We start from the raw sequence: 20,922 nt of genomic DNA on the forward strand, positions 1-20,922 counted from the left end.
TCATATGAAATTTCTGAAATTTGTTCCCATTCTTCAAAAACACGGACTATCATATGCAATTTTTGTAATTTCTTTCCCATCTCCAATAACATGGACTACCATATGCAATTATTGGAATTTCTTTACCATATCCAAAGTCGACTATCATATGCAATTTTATGAATTTATTTCCCGTTTAAAAGCATGGACTATATCGTATGCAATTCTAAAGTTTCTTTCCCTTCTCTAAAAACGTGGACTAACATATGAATTTTCTTGAATTTATTTCCCTTCTCCAAAAACGTGGACTATCATATGTAATTTCTGGAATTTCATTCTCTTCTCCAAAAACATGGACTACAATATGCAATCTTTGGAAATTCTTTCCCTTCTCTAAAAACATTGACTATCATAAGCAACTTCAGGAATTTCTGTCCCTTCTCCAAACACGTGGACTATCATATGCAATTTTTAGAATTTCTTTCCCTTCTCAAAAAACGTGGACTATTATATGCAATTTCTATAATTTCTTTCCAAAAACATGGACTATATGCTATTTCTGGAATTTCTTTCCCTTCTCCAAAAACATGTACTATCATATCCAATTTCTTAAATTTCTTTACCTTCTCCAAAAACATTGACTATCATATGCAATTTTTGAAATTTCTTTCCATTCTCCAAAAACGTGGACTATCATATGCTATTTTTGAAATATCTTTCCCTTCTCGAAAAACATGGACTATCATATTCAATTTTTAGAATTTCTTTCCCTTCTTCAAAAACATGGACTAATATATGCAATTTTTGGAATTTCTTTCCCTTCTCCAAAAACACGGACTATCATATGCAATTATTGGAATTTATTTACCATATCCAAAGTGGAATATCATATGCAATTTTAGGAATTCATTTCCCTTTTAAAAACATGGACTATCATATGCAATTTCTGGAATTTCTTTCCCTTCTCAAAAAACGTGGACTATCTTATGTATTTTCTTGAATTTATTTCCCTTCTCCATAAACGTGGACTCATATGCATTTTCTGGAATTTCTTTTCCTTCTCCAAAAATGTGGACTATCCTATGCAATTTCTGAAATTTCTTTCCCTTCTCCAAAAACGTTGACTATCATATGCAATTTTTGAAATTTCTTTCCCTTTTCAAAAAACATGGACTATGATATGCAATTTTATGAATTTCTTTCCCTTCTCCAAAAACGTGGACTATCATATGCAGTTTTATGGAATTTCTTTCCCTTCTACAAAAACGTGGACTAGCATATGCAATTTCTAGAATTTGTTTCTCTTCTCCAAAAATATGGACTATCATATGCAATTTCTAAAATTTCTTTACCTTCTCCAAAAACATGGATTATCATATGCAATTTCTGAAATTTGTTTTCCTTCTCCAAAAACATGGACTATCATATGCAATTTTTGGAATTTCTTTGCCTTCTTCAAAAACATGGATTATCATAGGTAATTTTTGGAATTTCTTTCCCTTCTCCAAAAACATTGACTTTCATATGCAATTATTGGAATTTCTTTACCATATCCAAAGTTGACTATCATATGCAGTTTTAGGAATTCATTTCCCTTTTAAAAACATAGACTATAATATGCAATTGTAAAATTTCTTTCCCTTCTCTAAAAACATGGACTATCATATGCATTTTCTTGAATTTATTTCCATTCTCCAAAAACGTGGATTATCATATGCAAATTCTGGAATTTCTTTCCAAAAACGTGGACTATCATATGCAATTTTTGGAATTTTTTTCCCTTCTCCAAAAACGTGGACTATCATATGCAATTTCTAAAATTTAATGTCGTTTCACAATGTTGCGATTCTTGATGAAACAACACTCTTTTAGCAACATATTTACTAAAGTTTATATTGTTTCGCCTATAGCAACACTTCTCAAATATTGTCTATTTTCATTCTGCAACCCTTCACGAAGTGTTGTCTGCTTATTTCCGAATTAAAATTTCAAACATTTGCAATGACCATAAAAAACAAGAGCAACAACCATTTGCTATATGTGGTGGCTTGCCAACCATTAATATTTATTGTTCATAAATTACCAGAACAATACTCACTTCTATCTTTGTGGTCTTTGTGGTGTAAATTAATCACAATTTATTTACCATAAAATTAAAATTATCAGTACTTTTCAATACCTTTCTATCACAGTCGTTTTTGTGATATGAGATTGTTATTTAAAAACTTGTGAATAGCCATCAAATTAGTCTCTAAAACGATGACTTTTGTATGTGATATTTTAATTTTTGTCTTCTTCGATCAAATAGTTGAGTGGTTCTAGTTCAAGACTAGACTTTTGAATGTGAAACTTTTACATCATCATTACATATATTCAAGGCTTATCATGATTCCCTTGTTTTATAAGTCTGCTCTTTCGAACAAAAAAGAAAAAGTCTTCTCTCTAACATATTTTACTTTCAGTTTCTGAATTAAACATACAATGGTGGGGAAAAAAATTTAACCAATTATTAATTTGTGATAAAAAACTTTCAATCGATCATTAGTCAATATCAATGATTATCTTATTCTCATTCTTTCTTTATATAAAGATTATCTATACTTCTATGTTTTTGGTCTCTATTATTAAAAAAATTGTTTTCTTAAATTATTTTTATATCTGCTATATAATTTAAATTTATTAGTTATTCAATAAATTGAAAAAGTAAATTTTTTATAATAAAAATCTAAAGGCGTGTCATTCCTAAATTAACATTGTATCATTGTATGTTATTTTTAGGAGTTATGTGAAATCTTTAATCTATTAACTTTACTAAATAACGTATTATCTAGTCACCTAACCAATTAAGACCATTTACAATAGGGTGTTGAATAATTTATTCAATAGTTGAATAGCTACAATGGTGTGTTGAATCATGTGTTTAATGTGATGTGAATTAATTGGTGTTGAATACTTTCAATATGTTGAATAAGAAAAGAGTGGGGGCCACCTAAAGTATGAAAGAAAATATTATTGGTTGCTGTGTATGTTTAGATTTTTATTTCATAATAATTATTTAATGTAAATTATTTTTTAATAAATCAATTTTTTATTTATTTTTATTTTCACCAAAATTCATCATTTTTTTGTCTATAAAGACTTGTTTCATTTGATTTGGACACACACAAAAAATCACTTTTTTCTCTCAATTTTTTCTATTTAGCCTTCAAAAAATTCTTGTTTGTAGCTCTAGATATCTTTGTAGTGAAATGGATCCCAATAATAATCCTTTGAACACCCAAAATTCTACTAATTATCCTTTCAACTACCCAAATTTCAACAACTATATGTTAGAACAAGATTTGTTCGGATCAATATTCTATGTTTTGATGATAACATTATATATGAATTTTGTATAAGACAATGTGGTACTTTAATCTTTTGCATTTTCCATTTCAGGAAATACATAAAGAGTATGCACAATTCAGCGCTCAGAAGCACTAACTCAGAAGGTTCTGGATGGCTACATCAGAACATGCTCTGGCAAGACATCAGAAGATGGTCAAGCAGAATCAGAACATGAACTATGAAGCATCAGAAAAACATGAAGTCAGAAGCAGAAGCACTGAAGTTCTTATGGTATCACGCTCAAGCTCTTCAAAGTCAGAAGACAAGAATATGCTCTGCACCAATCTGTTGACTCTGATATTCAAACGTTGTTATTCACAAACATGAGTCCAGAAGCAAGTACAAGATGACAGGCTATTAAGTCTAATCTCTGACTGACAAAAGGAACGTTAGAAGCTACAAAAGGCAAAGTCAATAAAAGCAGCAAAAGCAAGGCTCGAGGTAGTTGACAAAAGTGTGAAACATTAAATGCAAAGCTGTACTATTCACGCAAAGCATTAAATGCAACCCAACGGTCATCTTCTCTCAACGCCTATATATAGAAGTTCTGATCAGAAGCAGAAAAAAGAACTCTTGCGCAAAATACCAAAACGTTGTCAAATTCAAAGCTCACGAACTTCATCTTCAACCTCACAAACTCTTGTAATATTTAGTGAGTGTTAAGCTTAAAACTTAAGAGAAATATCACTGTTGTGATTATAGCTTTATAAGAAGCAATCTATACTCTTGTAAACATTATTTTACATTGTTTGTAAAAGGTTCCTAGAGTGATCAAGTTGTGATCAGTAGACTCTAGAAGACTTAGAAGTTTTCTAAGTGGTGAATTCCTAGAGTGATCAAGTTGTGATCTGTATACTCTAGAAGACTTAGAAGTTTTCTAAGTGGATAACCAATGTAATCAGTTGGATTAGTGGATTAAATCCTCAGTTGAGGTAAATCACTATAAGGGGGTGGACTGGAGTAGTTTCGTTAACAATGAACCAGGATAAAAATAATTGTGTTCATTGTTTTTATCTTACAAGTTTTTAAGGTCACACTTATTCAAACCCCCCCTTTCTAAGTGTTTTTCTATCCTTCACTATATATTTCAAAATCAATCTTCCAACCAACAAGGTCCCCAAAATATACCAAAGTATGGATTTCCTCCAAATCTCATAATGTCGTCATCTAATCCAAATTATCGGCCATGTTATGGATCAATGATGTCATATTCATCTCAATCACCCCCTGTCATATCCAAATTTCATAACATTGAAGTTTATATTTTGATTCTTATTTTGTCACATTATTTGGTCACATTATTTTGTCACATACAACATTTGTAGTTTGTATTTTAATTCCTTATAAATAGGGGCTTATTCTTCTATTGATATACCAATACCAAAAATCTCATATTACTAAAAAAATATTAATGGATCCTTCAGAATTTCCTTTTGATATTGAAGCTTACAAAAGACAGTCTGAAATCGAAGAGAGGTATATCATCAACCGGTTTAAGGAGCGACAAAACCAAATAGATGGAGGATATATACATCGTGTCAAGAGAAAATATCTCAACAGATATCATACAGCGGCAAACCAAAGATTAATTGACGACTACTTTGCAGACCAACCTACATACGACGATGCAATGTTTCGTCGGCGATTTCGGATGCGAAAACATTTGTTCCTTCGGATCGTTGGGGACCTATCTAGCAGTGACAACTACTTCACCCAAAGAGTTGACGCAACTAAAAAAGAAGGTATATCTCCATTAGCAAAATGTACCACGGCCATGCGAATGTTAGCATATGGTGTGGCAGCTGATGCGGTCGATGAATACATCAAAATAGGAGGTACTACAACATTGGAGTGCTTGCATAGATTTTGTAAAGTAATCATACAATTGTATGAGCCAGTGTATCTTAGAGCCCCAACTCAATATGACTTGCAAAGAATACTGCATGTTAGTGAAATGCGGGGGTTGAATGATGCGGGGGTTGAATGATGGGGTTGCATGCACTGGGAATGGAAAAATTTGAATGTGTGTTGAATGATGAGGTGGAAGAGAGAGAAGATGGTGTGGAACATAAAAAGTGAAAAAGTAGAGTGTTGAATAACTAAATCATTGTACATAGTCTAATAAATGGGAAAGTAAATGAGAAAAGTCAATTAAAGTATTTGACAATTGGTCTTTTGTATCAATATTGAGTCTAAGATCTGACGCAAAATGCAATTTCATTTTAAAGACTAAATTTTGATTCATAAAATTTCAGTTTTCGACGATTTCAGTTAAATCGATTTGACGGATAAATCAGATGAATTTGATCAGTTTAATAATTTTATTTGACTAAACCTATAAAAAAGACTATTTTATGTAAAATTCACAAATATTTATTTTGTTAGATTGACCCAAAAAAGAATTATTTTTTATTATTGAAAAATTTATTATTACATAATAACATTTTCAATACATTTGACATTAATTTAATCATTATCGTATTTTAAACCACAAATTAAATAGTACTCGGAGTTTTATATTGCATGTCCTTGTACTCTTGTGAGTAAACAATCTCTTCATTTGATTATAAAAATGATAATAATCTAACTCCAGAACCTGATGTACAATAATTAACTATATATTTTGAACTTAAATAGGATTAATATCACTTAAACATGAGATTTGATTAGTTGTATTATTAGTCTTTAAAAGAATCAATCACCCTTAATTATAGAATTGAATGTGGGCAATGATTATAATTTATTAGGAATTTCTTTTATAACTAGTGTGATACCCGTGCGTTCGCACGGGTACTCGTCGTTTTCGCGCATTTGGATTGAGAAAAATAAAAGGTATTAGTAAAAGATTAAATTTGGTTTAAAATGAGAAAAGTTATAAAAATACTAATATTAAAAAAATTAAATATAAGAAATAAAAAGTAATTAAGAAAATAAAGTTTATATTGTTTTAGATTGAAAATAAACTTTTTCCATATTTTATAAGTTTGTTTTGATATTATTTATAAAAATATTTAAATCAATTATAAACTTGTTCCCGTAATTACTTAATATTTAAATCAATAGTTTAATATCAGTATCATACATGCGTTCCATATCAGTATCAATACCTGTGTGTTTGCAAAAATCGAATTTTGAAATTTAGTTTGAATTTCAAAAAATTATAATTTAAAAATCCTCTAATTAAGTGTGTGACCGTTTTTATTTTATTCTTTTATAATTTTGGCTATGAATTGTTGAGTTTTTTTTTTATTAAATAATTTGTCTTTTGTCAAGTTTAAACATGTATTATGTATAAAATTTTATGCATTCACGGACTTGTTTTAAAGTATTATATAGCTTATCATGATTCATATGCATACAATGAAAATAATTGATTGATGGATGGATCTTTATATATGTTAGAAGTAATAGTTGATTCCTTCTATTTTATTCCATCTCTTATATTTTAATATTTAAATTAAGAATTGTCAATTATTATTTTTTTGAAATAATTTCTTTTAACTTGTATGATGTCTTGTGGTTGTAGTGGGTTTATGATATGTCATAATTTAGAAATAAAGTTTAACATAAAATATTCTTCGTATTGAGGAGTGCTAGCAACACTCTCTTTTGAATACTTTCTCAAGCACCCATTTTCTTATTGGTTGAAACATGTGTGGGCCCCTCATTTTAAAAATAGGTCGCACATAAAATAGTAGGACCCACACATGTTTCAACCAATAAAAAAGTGAGTGTTTGAGAGAGTGTTCAAAAGAGAATGTTGCTAGCATTTCTCTCTTTCGTATTAGTAAACATGCGTCTAATGGATGTTCCAAACACAGTATATGCCATTTTCAATGAAATTGAGATAATTACTTTTAGTACTGTTTTAGTTTTCGGAATTATTTTATTAAAGAAAATCCAGAAAAGAGATATAGTAAAAATGAACCTTCTTCACCTTATTCTTCCTCCTCGCTCCTCTTCACCACCATGAGTATAACTCCAGCACTACAAGAAAATTGCCATATACCAACGGAACCTTTTAGTGACAGTTTAAAAAACGTAGGTATAGACTCTTTTTACCTATGCATATATATTATTTATTGACCGTTGGTATATGTCTTGTCTATATATTTGATTTCCCGTGATAGGTCAGTAGAAATAAACACCATAATTATAAAAAAAACATAAAAATGGAATTAAATATTAATATTTATTATATTAATTAAACAATGAAAAATCAATACTATTAAATACTTTGGAAAATTTTGTTATGTTTTTTTAAAACATTAAAATATTTTTTCAGCTACTCAATCTTTGGAAAACTCTGCTACTCAAACTCAAACCCTTATCACAAATGAAAGAGGGCGCTCAAAATTTCATCAGCCCCGCGAATCTTTTCACAACCCTAACCTAAAGCCCTTTCAGCGTTAATTCGTGTGTCCTTCTTTGTCTTTCCATTTGCATCTCCTCACATGAGTTAGATTTTTCTTTTCTACCTTGTTAAAGTCATCGGCAAGTGAAAATTAAGGTGGTTGTTATGAGTCTTCTATTGAATTTCAGAATCGTAAAATCATTTTTCTCACACATCTCATGTTCAAAGAAATTTAGTGAAGGTAAGATGTTTGTTTCAATTTGGGGATTTAGGGTTTATTCGTTTTAATGCCCAGGGAATCATTTGTTGTTTGTGTTTGTTTTGATTCTGGGATTTATGGTTTTTTTATTTCCAAACTACTGGTATTTCATATGTTTATTTCAGGATGAATTTTTTGGTTTGAGAGAAATGTTCCAGACTATGGATATTGATAGAAGTGGTGTAATAACTTTCAGTGAACTCAAAGCTGGTCTAAGAAGATATGTGTCTATCATTTGGTTTGGTTCTGATTTGCAGAGAGTAAGAGAAAGAGGGTTTCATTGAAAAAGAGGATTCTGATTTGCAGAGAGTAAGAGTAAGAGTAAGAAGATTCTGATTTTAAGTTGATAGTTCAGATAGGTCTTTTTACAATGATTTGGTAAGGCTTATTGAAACCTCTGATGTCATACTGTCGCGTGATTTATAATGCCTTTCATTTGTTTGTTTATGCATGTTGATTTACTATGACATCAGGTATCTAAAGATCAGAGACTCTGCAAGCAGGTTCACTATCCTTCAGTTCGGCGTTGTCTATTTCGATGGGATTCATCCGACAGCTTATCTGTAATCTCTTTTTCTCTCTATCTCAATAGATTATTAGCATGTTGGAATTAGAGTTGTAATGTGAGATTGTGTTAGAAAGCATGTTCAATTAAAGGGTTCAGACTTCAGAGTGTCCATAGGCTTTATGAGTGGTGAGGTAAATCTCTAGACAAGAGTCTGAAGTTGCTTTTGATGATTGTGAAGAGTGAAGCTTCTATACTAAATCAAAAGCTTCAATTCTCTTATTCATTTTTAACTCTGGTTCTATCTTTTATAATTCATTTTTTTCTTTTTAATTACTAGTGTTTATGTTGATGACACAACAAGTGTTCCCAAGAAACTCTCAACCAGATGTGTAGAAATTGGTTCTAGTCCATGAGTTGAATATATCGTTGTCAGATTGACATAATGATGACTTGGAGGCTTGTAGTGCTCCTAGTTCTCTGATGGTTAGCCTAAGTTGACAATGGAGGTACTGACTAACAATAGAGATGCTATTAGTGCTGCAAGAGGAGTAGCTGAAAAGGCTGCAAGATTTATTGTAAGTTTTGCTTCTATGAAACTTAACTCGCACTTGTCGAAACTGAACTGTTACTAATTTAGCCTACTGTTAGTCCTACTAGATAAGCATCCATAAATCTATGAGGACTTTTTTTAAGTGAAGAATTGTATGCTTGTTTTAAATGAGAAATTCTTAAAAGTTATTAGAAGCTACTCGAAACATGATGTTTAAATTGGTTGCTTAGTAAGAAAAAGGTGTTTGGTTAGTTTCTGGATTGGTAACAAAATTATCAATGTCTTAAATTATTTTTCTAATAGCTTTTTTATTTCTACTATTTTATTATAACACTTTCTAGATTGACATTAACAATAGCCTGAAGGGGGCTATCTCCAACTTTCAGATTACGGAGTATTTTTGAAGAGAAAGACACAAGTTACCTTCAAAACTATATAAATAATATTTATTTTTAATATTTCTTCTATTAATTGGAAAACTGTGACTTGCTTGTAGATTATTCACTTAAATAAATTTATATGGTATATTTTAGACAGTTTTCTGGGAAATCTTCATTGGATTTTGTATGGAAATAATGGAACATGTTAGGTATATGCTCAGTCTTCTGCTAAATTGATTAACTCTTGAGGTAACATAGATATATAATCATTTTTATTTCATTTTTCCTTATTAATTTGTTTTCAACACATATTTGTATTTCTTATGTTGTAATATTTTGTGTTTAACAGATTCCGGCTACTTCTAGTGTCCTTCAAACGAATTCTCCTAATTCACTCACTAATGAACATGAACGAAAGGAAGATTAGAAGCTAATTTTGTCCTAATAGAGTAAACTTGAAAATTAAATGGATATGATTCGATTTTGTTGTAACTCTTGAGCACCTTTCCACTCATGTACATGAGGTAAATTATGTTTTCATAAGAATGAATTTCCGCTTTTTTTGGAAGCAATTGTTGAATCTTTTGGACTATTTCTACCAACTTTTAATGACAATTATTGTTTCATTGTATTATGAAATTATTTATTAAGTTGAATTTGTAAGTTTTTTTTTGAATAGGTTACAAATGCTTATTTTATTTTATTTTGAATAGGCTACAAATGCTTCTAGACAAATTCTCGGAATACATGCACGGATGAAGATGGAATAGAAGAAGATTAGAAATTTCTTTTATTTTAGATGTTTTTTTTTTCGTAGCATCTATTTTGGTTTTCTTATTATATAATTGACATTAGTTTGATATTTTGATATATTTGTATGACTTACTATTTTGAAAGTATAATGGAAAATTTCTTTGACTTTGTTTTAAATTTTGTATGGTGCTTATAGAAAGGTTTGTCAAAATTTGATTATTAAAAAATATTAATTATATTAAAAAAATATTTGTAAAAAAATATATATACCAACGGCTAATTTTAACCTATACCAACGGAAATACAGAATGGGTAAAGTTATTAAATAGTGTAATTATCCGTTGCTATAGCCCTATGATTTTGTCCAACGCCTGAAAATTATCGTTGGTATAAGATATTGGGACGGAGAATTGCTGTTGATATAGGAAATTATAGTTGACGGAAGCAAATGTCCGTTGGTATAGGTTTTTCTACCTTAACGAATTTTTACCGTTGGTAAATGGCAAATTTCTTGTAGTGCAGCCTCTTTATCAAAGAAATTAGAACCAGGGAGAAATATAAGAAAACAAAATAGAAATCCTATAAAAATACCATAAGTTACTATTAATTATTAATGTTAATTTTATGTTTGAAGTCAAAGTAAACAGACTTTAAAAAAAAGACACCTTTGAAAGTAAGATTTTAGTTCCAGGTCGTTTGTCATCCCAACTGAAAGGGTAACCATCATATTAGCACCTTTAGGTACCAGATCCTGAAATTCAGAATCTGAAACATTCATCAAAATTCAAATTATTTGAACTAAGGTACAAGACAATGCTAATAAAAAAAAAGGTAGAAAACAATGTTTGAAGTGAAGCACAAGTCATGTTAATAAAGAGTGGGTTCGTTTAATACGATAAAGAATGCAACATAACTTTCAAGAACTTGTCAAATACCTTTCAAGGGTAAAAACATTCCATACACCTTACCATCATATCAACCCATACACCTTACCATACATCCAAACCAATCTGCATTCAAAACCATCATATGTATGCCATTCAAGAACTGCTACATAATAAAATAATGCTCACATTAAAACCAGTCCAGTTCAGCATATTCATACATACACAATGTCAATTCAAGTCCAGTTCCAAACTGAACCGTGCCCTGCATCCTTCATTCTCCAAGCTATCCTCGAGTATCCAAACATCAAGCCAAACATGCATCATATCCATGGTAAAATAGAGCAAAATTTGAATCTAAACAAAGTAGAAATTAAAGTAAACCAGTTTTATACATATCCAATTATATGATGAACCACATTCAAAATACCAACCATGGTAAATAACCAACCTCTGCCAAAAATGCCAACCTGCATAAATACAAATCTTATGCATTAGTATGTAACCAACTTTTGTTATTTCTTTAAGGAAGATGCTAAAGTTTGTAACAAAAACCCTAAAATTAAAACATGACATTCCAAAGCATCATCTAAAGGTAATCACATTTTTCTTAAAAATTACTTTTTTATCAACCAGTCACATCTAAAAGCTTGTAACAAAAACCCTAAAAACAAATTGAAAAAAACCTGAAATTTTAGAACAGAAAACAATTTGAAACCATAAGCTACCCAACAACACATCATATCCAAGTGTAGATCCAGAAACGAATTCAGTGAGATGATAGGATTGTGGGACAAAGCTATCATCACAAAATCACACACCGCTGAGAAATCGCCGAAAACTTCAGATACGCCACCATAAACTCTTCGCGTGAAACAAAACCACAAACCACGAATAAATCTCCATCTTCTTTGCTTAAAATTGAATCAAAATAGCATAAGAAGCACATAAAAAAGAAGAGGAAGAGACAACTTCAAAAAAAAAAGAATGAGGAATGTGAAGAGAGAGGAAGGTTCTGATAAGAGAGATGAGACTTAGCGTGTGTTTTGCAGAGTAGAAATTGGTTCAGAAAAAAACCAGTCTTTTGGGGGAATGGGTTGCAAAAAGTAAATAGAATTATCAAAAAAAGAATTTTGGTTGAAAGAAACTAAAAGATATTTTTTGCCCCAAAAATAATAATTTAGACTAAGATAATCAAAGGGTATTTTGGTGATATCCAGAACAGTAAATTTTCTTATATTATAGATAGCATAAGAAGAACATAAAAAAAGAAGAGGAAGAGACAACTTCAAAAAAAAGAAAAAAGAATGAGGAATGTGAAGAGAGAGGAGGGTTCAGATAAGAGAGATGAGACTTTGCGTGTGTTTTACAGAGTAGAAATTGGTTCAGAAAAAAATCAGTCTTTTGGGGGAATGGGTTGCAAAAAGTAAATAAGATTATCAAAAAAAGACTTTTGGTTGAAAGAAACTAAAAGACATTTTTTGCCCCAAAAATAATAATTTAGACTAAGATAATCAAAGGGTATTTTGGTGATATCCAGAACAGTAAATTTTCTTATATTATAGATAGCATAAGAAGAACATAAAAAAAGAAGAGGAACAGACAACTTCAAAAAAAAGAAAAAATAATGAGGAATGTGAAGAGAGAGGAGGGTTCAGATAAGAGAGAGGAGACTTTGCGTGTGTTTTGCAGAGTAGAAATTGGTTCAGAAAAAAATCAGTCTTTTGGGGGAATGGGTTGCAAAAAGTAAATAGGATTATCAAAAAAAGACTTTTGGTTGAAAGAAACTAAAAGACATTTTTTGCCCCAAAAATAATAATTTAGATTAAGATAATCAAAGGATATTTTGGTGATACCTAAAACAGTAAATTTTCTTATATTATAGATTATATTGTACCTATTTAAGAGCATATTCTCTTCTATCAATCATATAAAGGAAAATTACCTTTAACATGGTATTTGACCTCTAAAATTTTTAGGAGCCTGCTAAAATGTTTGGCCTTCATTGCCATTTTTTCTGTTGTACGACTTGCATTATTGTTTTTTAGGCCTATATTTTTGTTTTCACCCTTTAAAATGTTTTGCTCCCAACAAAGTTCGGAAAGTCTGAACCAATCAATATCCCTGTCCTAAATATTGATTTTGTTGAACCGTAGAGTATTCAACCTAGCCTTCGTCTCAATGGCAAAAACTACCTAAAATGGTCTCATTTTGTCCAAACCTTTATTAGAAAGGATACCCCAAAAGGTACGTCATTAAATTTGCTACATGGGATGAAGAAGATGTTGTTGTAATGTCATGGCTATGGAATTCCATGGTACAAGAAACCAGTGATGCGCGCATATTTATGAAGACTGCCAAAGAGGTATGGAACAACGGTAAAGAAAACTATTCTAAGGTTGGTGATGTTGCACATATTTACGAAATTAAGATGGAGATTATGACTACCAAACAAGGAGACCGATCCATTAGTGAGTATACCCAAACTCTACAAAATCTAAGGCTGAAGTTGGATCACTATAAACATTTTGATACAAAATGCATAAAAGATGCTACTTTATTGAAAAAATTTAAGGAGAAGGACAAAATATATAAGTTCTTGACGGGTCTAAATGACGAGTTTGATCCTACAAGCATTCAAGTACTCAGAAAAGAGTTATCCTCACTCAATGAAACCATGACTACCTTTCAAGGGGAATAGGCGTGAAGATGAGTGATGATGAAGCCTCAATCCACTGAAAGTTCTACCATAGCTAGTAACACAATACCGAGAGAACAACATTGACCAATGGAAGAACAGTCAACCCGGAGGAACCCCCAAGATGGAGATTTAAAGAGGGGATAACAAGGATTCTTTAAGGTGTACCTTCTGCAAGAAGCCAAGGCACACCGAAAATAGATGTTGGAAACTCCATGGAAAACCGCAAAATCGAAATTGGAACATCAAAGGAACTAAACGAGGAGGACTAGCACATGGCAACTTGGTCAAGTAAAATGTTGTAGAGGGGTGTAATTATAAACCCGTTGCAGAATTTAATTATGAAGAAATTACAAAACTAAGAGAATTACTAGACTCTTTAGTCAAATCCACAAACACAGGTAATTCTTTCGTGGCATTATCAGGTATTTCGCATGCATATTCTTTTAACGTTACACAATCTACATAAAAAGGCACATGTTGAGTTTATCTCTTAAAAAATCTTGTCCTAGTAATAAAAAGATTGTCACTGTATATGGTGTTTTATTATTGTTGCTACAAAAGGAGTTATTCCCCTACGTCATAATTTAATTTTGAGAGATGTCTTGCATGTGCCTAAATTATCTGCCAAATTGTTTACTATTCACAAACTTACAACATATTTCCAATGCTCAGGGGCATTCACTTCTACATTGTACAAATTTTAGAATCAAGGAATAGGGAATATGGTTGGACTTGCTAGAGAGGACAATGGCATTTACCTTCTTATGGAAGCTCGTGGGACAAGTAGCATTAAAAGTCAACTTCCATTGTCTTTGCTGGCAGAATTTTCTTTTTCCTTCCATAAAGAAATCATGTTACATTAAGGCACTCTCAAAAAATGTTTCCCACCTTATTTTAAGGTATAAACTTAAGAATTTTTCTTTATGATGAGAGTGAACTTGCTAAACACAAACATGTTAGTTTTCCTAATAATAATAATAATAATAATAAAAGAATGTTTACTTCATTTTTTATAAAACCAGTTATGAAAAGTTTGAACACTCATTTCAAATTTGTAATTACTAAAAAAAAATAAATTATATGAATAATTTGCATTTTTAAAAGAATATTCGAAAATGAAAAACTTTAATAATCAATTAAATGCTTTGATCACTCTTGACTTTGATAGAAATAGTGGAACAACTCTTCTAGTTACCGGTTTTGTTGATTTTTGAATTAGTTGGACTCAATTTCCCTCAATCTCTTTTATAATTTTCTTTTTTTTCTTTTTTGTCCGGATATTAATATCTTATTATAGATAGGAGTTGTAGTAGGAACCTAGTTGAGAATACAATTCTATAACTATGCTTTTGTACATTTTTTCTCTCGTTATTAAAATATATAAGTTTACAAACATATAACTTGTGTTGAATGGATAAATTCATCGTCCCATAAAAGTTTACTTAATAGAAAAGATAAAAATATTTAACAATCATACGAAAGAATAAAAATTATTATTAGAATATTCATGGATAGCACGATTACGTTATGCTATTTTAGTATTAACATTTTCTTAATAATTGATTCAATAAAATACGATATAAGTTAAAGTCAAAGGTTTAGAGATCCTTCTAATCCCATTTGACTTGGGAAATGACTATTAAATATCAATTATTTATTTATTTTGATAAACTCTACATTTGATGTCGGAGTCAATTAAGTTGTGTGTTTTATAAATGCGTTCAAATATTATGAAATAAATAGTGAGTGATAAAAATAAATGCATATGATAGATTTAATGTTTTAATCTTGGATATTTCTGAGATTAATTGTGTCTTTTGTTTGGAGGAACCGATTTGGTTGAAGGTGTTCGATTGGTTAGGTTGCATTACGGATTTCTCGTTGGTGGATTTCATCACTTTCCCTTTCATCTCTGATAAGGTGCACTCCACAGCTGAAAGGAAGATTATTGGAGCTATTTGCCTTGCTACGTGTTGGCATATTTGGTTGATTCGCAGCGCGATAATTTTCAAGGATGGAAAATTTAGCTTCCTAGATTGTATGTCGGAAATTATGTTTAGCTCTTGGAAGTGGTTATGTTCTAGCGGCAAAATAGCAAAAAACTGTAATTTCCATGTTTGGCACATTTCTTCGCTTACTTGTTTCGAGTAATGGGGAGTGATCTTTTGTATCGGGAGGAGCACCCCTTATGCTTCGTCTTCGTTCAATATATTTATTTGCCTATTAAAAAAAATTATTATCGAGCATCTTATACACGGCGTTTTATTGTTAAAGTAGTTGAGACTCTCAAGAAGGATTTTATCACGAGAGTAGTAGGAAGACTATTTCTATTTAATATGATAAATAAATTTCAACTGGTAGAATTTGTGAAAAAAAAATTCGTTAGATGAGCAGGATACACACTTACATATCATTGATGCATGCAATTATGATACTTTGTGTTAAAAAAAAATTACAATTGTGAGTAGTGTGGGAAAATCAAACATTGATTAGGAATGTGGAGACTTGAGCATTTATAAGTGGGAGAACCCACTCACCTATCACTTTAAGGTTTTGGGTGAGTATGTGGTGTGTCTCTCACAAAAGGTATGTTGTCCTTAAAGGTAGTCCCCAAGTAAAAAATGTTCTTTGCTTGACTCCTTCCCTCCGAATTGCGTCAAGCAAGAGCTTCCACTTGAGGGGGGCATTATTGTGCCAACACTTAGAATTTTGACGTCATCTCCACCCATCTTCTGCGGGACATTAAATTGAAGATGGCCAGTGTCTTTGCTAATGACAACTCAAATGATATTCTTATTTGGGAACCTTAAGTATCAAATGAGCTTATTCTTTGTTAACTTTGGAGTCCAATCCGCCTCATATATAGACAATGACTTGGTCTTGAATTTGGAATCTCAAGTTACTTGAAAATATCTGTCATTTTATTTGGATCATCATGCATGGGAAGTTACCTACAAACTACACACGAGCCACTTATCATATGTCCGCAAATGCCTCTTGTTATGAATGTGGTGCAACTAATGAAACCATTTTACACACTCTTAGAGATTGTGTTAAGGTCATGCAAGTTTGGAACAATTTCAGTTTTCCATCTCACATTCATTTTTATGAGGATGATATATATAATTGGATGAAAATTAATGCGGTCTTCAATCATGGCCCTTTCTTTCTCATTTGTTGTTGGATGATTTGGACATCTCGTAGGGAAGAATCCTTCAATAACAACAATCACTCGCTTTGGAATATTAGCCAACTAATTACTCTTTTACACTTTATCAAAGAATGTGATAAATGTCAATTTAGATGGTAGTTCCATTGGCAATCCAGGGTCATCTGAGTTTGGTGGTCTTTTGAAAAACTCTTTTGGAGATTGGTTCAATGGTTTTGCAGGAAGTTGTGGTTTCACCTTTAATCTTAATGTCAAGCTTCAAGTCATTTCTCATGGTCTTGATATTGCTGTAAATCATGGTTTCAGAAATTTCATTTATGTGTCTGACTTTCAAACAACTCTAAAGTTTATTCAAGAAGATACTCATCCTTATGCGTCTTATGCACATCTGGTGGATTATATCAAATCTCGTATTCATATAGAGTGTCAGCTCGTCCTTGTTCAGACCTTACACTAAAGGAATGCTAGTGATGATTGACTTGCTAAATTTAGAGTCTCGTTTGTTCAGAAATTGTGAGTATTTTTTATTTCTCCTAACCATTTAGTTAATATCAATTTAGCATGAGAATTCAATTCTCAAGAGTTTAATTTTCAGTTAATCATTTTTTTCATTGATACAAAATAGTAAGATTCTTTTAATTTCAATTAATTTTTTTAGAACTTCTATTAAATTGTCTAACAGTTGCATGTGGGATGATTTTTCATTGTAAGAAATATGCGAATCATGCTATTTTCAATAGATCCAACACATAGTCAACCAAATCAAATGAAAACATTTACAAATCCCTTTGCAGAATATATAACCAAGCTAATGATCTTCTTTCCGACCTCCACATCTCAATAACCTCCACATAATAATTCTCACAAAAGGTCAAAAAGTCTTCTAAACTTGTTACAAAGAGGATCACCCTTCAACCAAAAGGATCCCCAACTCAGATCATGTGTTCATAAGTTCCATTGTTCTTAGATTGCAAATGAGACATGAATTTGCAAGTTGAATTAAAAGTAAATTATTAGTGTTTGACAAGAACAAAAGGAATCGTGGGTGGTAAGTGATAATTATTACAATATTAAATAATAAATCAAGCATTAAATTGAAAAGAATTGGTCATTCCTTAGATTTAGGGTGTGCAAATGCAACTTTGAGTAAGATGGAATATATACCATTTTCAATAGGGTGTTTAGGCGCACAACCTCACATAAAATGTACATTTTTATTTTTGCTTGCAAGAAAATTAAAGTAGGAAATGCAGATTTAACAGCTTCAAAATTTAAGACTTATACCCAACATCAATAAAATCCAAGTATCTCTATTTAGGGCGGTTCATGGTATGGTTTACGGTAAAAATCAAACCGAACTGAATTATAATAAAATTGGACTCGATCTGAACTGAACCGTTTTAATTTACTCGGAACTGAACCGAACCATAATAATTGGTTTGGTATACCATTTCGAAATTTCAAATCGCATCAAATTGTTAAATATTAATTTTTCCCGAACCAAACCGTTAATGTTAATTTTTCTCAAACCAAACCGCTTATTAAAGAACCGAACCATTAAATTATTTTTTAATTTTAAAAAAATTAAAATTTATATTATGTATTTTTCATTTTCATTTTTGGTTCAGTTCAGCTATAGATTCGGTTCAATTCAATTACAGTTTTGATTCGGTTTTAGAACTGCTTGTATAATATAATTTGATTCACTAACCAAATAAAACGGTTCGGTTATTTTAACTTCAGTAGTGTTTGATTTAGCGGTATGATTCGGTTCATAGTTGTTTTTGAACAGCCCTATCTTTCTCAACTATAATTGTATCTCTCTCAACTATAATTGACATGTCTACATTTTCATTCTCTCTTTCTTTGACAAAGTATTTCAGTAATTAAATAAAACAATTGTTTCTTGTGTACATGGTGAACCATTGACTATATATATAACCTATGATATCTTCTCATATTACATAATTTCAAATCAACTTTCTATCCACACCATCTTCACGTTCAAGAACATGTCAAATAGAATTGACAATGTTGTTCTTTGTTTACTTTTATTTTGTGTTCATGTTGCAATAGTTTCTGCACAATCAAATGTAAGATATAACTCTTTCCAAAACTATCATATTATTTGTTGTACGGTTTGTCTGCTATTTCTGTATAATCTGGTAATTTCTTGTTTACTAGTGGCTAAGCCATGGTGGAGATTTGCTCAACCGAAGATACGCGAACGAAGAATACAAAATCAGTCCGAAAACGGTTCATAAACTACGATTGAAGTGGAAATTCTTTGCTGGGCAAGATATTACGGCGACACCGACGATATATGATGGTGTAATATATTTTCCAAGCTGGAATGGTAATGTTTATGCAATAAAAGAAGATGATGGGTCACTTGTTTGGGAGAAAAATTTGAAGGAATTGACAGGCTTAAATGCAACTGTTTTTATTTTTAATGCAAATGGAACAGTTTCTAGAGTGAGTCCAAGTGTGGCTGGAGATTTGTTGATTTTGGGAATTTATGGGCCTGCTGTTGTTGTTGGTTTGAATAGAACAACTGGGGAGCTTGTTTGGTTGACAAGGTTGGAAAGTCATTATAGGTCATTTGTTACCATGTCTGGAACATATTACAATGGGTTAGTATCTCTTATTCTTGATCTTCTTTTTCAATGTTTTAAAAATCGGATTGAATTGGTTCGTAACTTGATTGAACTTTGGTTCGAATTGTAGTTGGTTCACTTGATTTTTTTTTTTTTTATGATTTCAGCTAACTTTTTTTAACCTCAATTGTAATTATGCTAAACTCTTTGTATAGGAGTTACTATGTTGGAACATCTTCACTAGAAGAATTGGTAGCAATTGATAAATGTTGCACATTTCGTGGAAGCTTTGTAAAACTTGATGTTAAAACCGGTGCCATTTTATGGCAAACCTATATGTTACCCGATAACAAAGGAAAACGAGATCAATATGCAGGCGCGGCCATTTGGGGAAGTAGTCCTTCTATTGATGTATATAGAAAACATGTCTATATCGCCACTGGAAATCTCTATTCTGCTCCGAAAAACATACTTGATTGTCAAGAAAGACAAAATAATCAAACTACTCCGGTTGAAACGGACGAGTGTATTGAACCAGAAAACCACTCGAATTCAATGTTGGCCCTTGATTTGGACACTGGTGATATCAAATGGTACAAACAATTAGGAGGGTTGGATGTATGGTTTATCGCGTGTAACAATGCTTCAACTCCTGGTTGTCCGCCTCCAGGTCCTTTACCAGATTCTGATTTCGGAGAGGCGCCGGTGATGTTAACTACACGTGTAAATGGAACAAAAAAAGATATTGTTGTTGCTGTTCAGAAAAGTGGATTCGCATGGGCGCTTGATCGCGACAACGGAACCCTTCAATGGTTTAAGGTAATTTACACTCTCTCGTATCGTCTAAAATCATAACTTTCAAGTTTCAACAATAATATGCAACATTGTATTGAATGTGTAAACTAACCTCACAATGGACTTGAAACATTACAGCAAGTAGGGCCTAGTGGAAACGGTGGAGGTGGAATATGGGGTGCATCGACAGATGAAAAAAGAGTTTATACCAACAGTGCAAATTCAGATAAAGATAATTTCCAACTTTTACCATCAAACAAGAACACAACCACTGGAGGATGGGTGGCAATGGATTCTAGAAATGGAGAAATTCTTTGGTCGACTGCTAACCCTGCAAATAGTACTGTTAGTGGCCCGGTTAGTATGGCGAACAAAGTTCTTTTTGGTGGATCGACCGATTTATCAGGACATTTATATGCAATGAATGCGAGAAATGGGAAAATTTTATGGTCCTATGCAACTGGAGGTAGTGTGTATGGAGGCATGTCAATTAACAACGGATGTGTTTATTCGGGTCATGGATATAATGTCTCTGCAGGAGTTTTCTCTAACTATACCGGTGGAACCTCGCTATTTGCCTTTTGTGTTTAAATAATTTATGTGCTT

General features: G+C 31.6%; 2 protein-coding genes and 1 long non-coding RNA gene across 7 annotated transcripts; all 3 read left to right on the forward strand.

Annotated features, from left to right (window-relative positions):
- Positions 1–4,777: 4,777 nt before the first annotated feature.
- Positions 4,778–5,353, forward strand: LOC131611067 (uncharacterized). The gene has a single exon (XM_058883193.1). The coding sequence runs from the start codon at positions 4,778–4,780 to the stop codon at positions 5,351–5,353; it is 576 nt and encodes a 191-aa protein (XP_058739176.1).
- A 2,267-nt stretch (positions 5,354–7,620) lies between these two features.
- LOC131608781 (uncharacterized) lies at positions 7,621–10,382 on the forward strand. 5 transcript variants are annotated; one of them, XR_009285820.1, is made up of 6 exons: positions 7,621–8,357; positions 8,453–8,542; positions 8,825–9,062; positions 9,571–9,666; positions 9,767–9,941; positions 10,131–10,380. It is a non-coding gene; the product is annotated as an uncharacterized LOC131608781 (long non-coding RNA). The 5 variants fall into 5 exon arrangements; XR_009285817.1 differs by having other exon boundaries at positions 7,622–7,961; positions 8,105–8,542; positions 10,131–10,374; XR_009285819.1 differs by having other exon boundaries at positions 7,622–8,542; positions 9,575–9,666; positions 10,131–10,382.
- Positions 10,383–18,910: 8,528 nt separating this feature from the next.
- Positions 18,911–20,922, forward strand: LOC131611158 (uncharacterized). Its single transcript, XM_058883259.1, has 4 exons — positions 18,911–19,017; positions 19,109–19,557; positions 19,737–20,340; positions 20,455–20,922. The coding sequence occupies exons 1-4, from the start codon at positions 18,937–18,939 to the stop codon at positions 20,905–20,907; spliced, it is 1,587 nt and encodes a 528-aa protein (XP_058739242.1). The 5' UTR covers positions 18,911–18,936; the 3' UTR covers positions 20,908–20,922.

The sequence above is a fragment of the Vicia villosa genome, linkage group LG6, assembly GCF_029867415.1.
Source record: "Vicia villosa cultivar HV-30 ecotype Madison, WI linkage group LG6, Vvil1.0, whole genome shotgun sequence".
NCBI lineage: Eukaryota > Viridiplantae > Streptophyta > Magnoliopsida > Fabales > Fabaceae > Vicia > Vicia villosa.

What these genes read in the sequence shown, in the direction of transcription:
- LOC131611158 (XM_058883259.1), top strand. Translation starts at nt 18,937, where the DNA reads ATGTCAAATAGAATTGACAATGTTGTTCTTTGTTTACTTTTATTTTGT. An exon ending in TCTGGAACATATTACAATGG is followed by an intron (nt 19,558 to 19,736) that starts GTTAGTATCTCT and finishes CTCTTTGTATAG; the next exon opens with GAGTTACTATGTTGGAACAT. An exon ending in GAACCCTTCAATGGTTTAAG is followed by an intron (nt 20,341 to 20,454) that starts GTAATTTACACT and finishes GAAACATTACAG; the next exon opens with CAAGTAGGGCCTAGTGGAAA.
- LOC131611067 (XM_058883193.1), top strand. Translation starts at nt 4,778, where the DNA reads ATGGATCCTTCAGAATTTCCTTTTGATATTGAAGCTTACAAAAGACAG.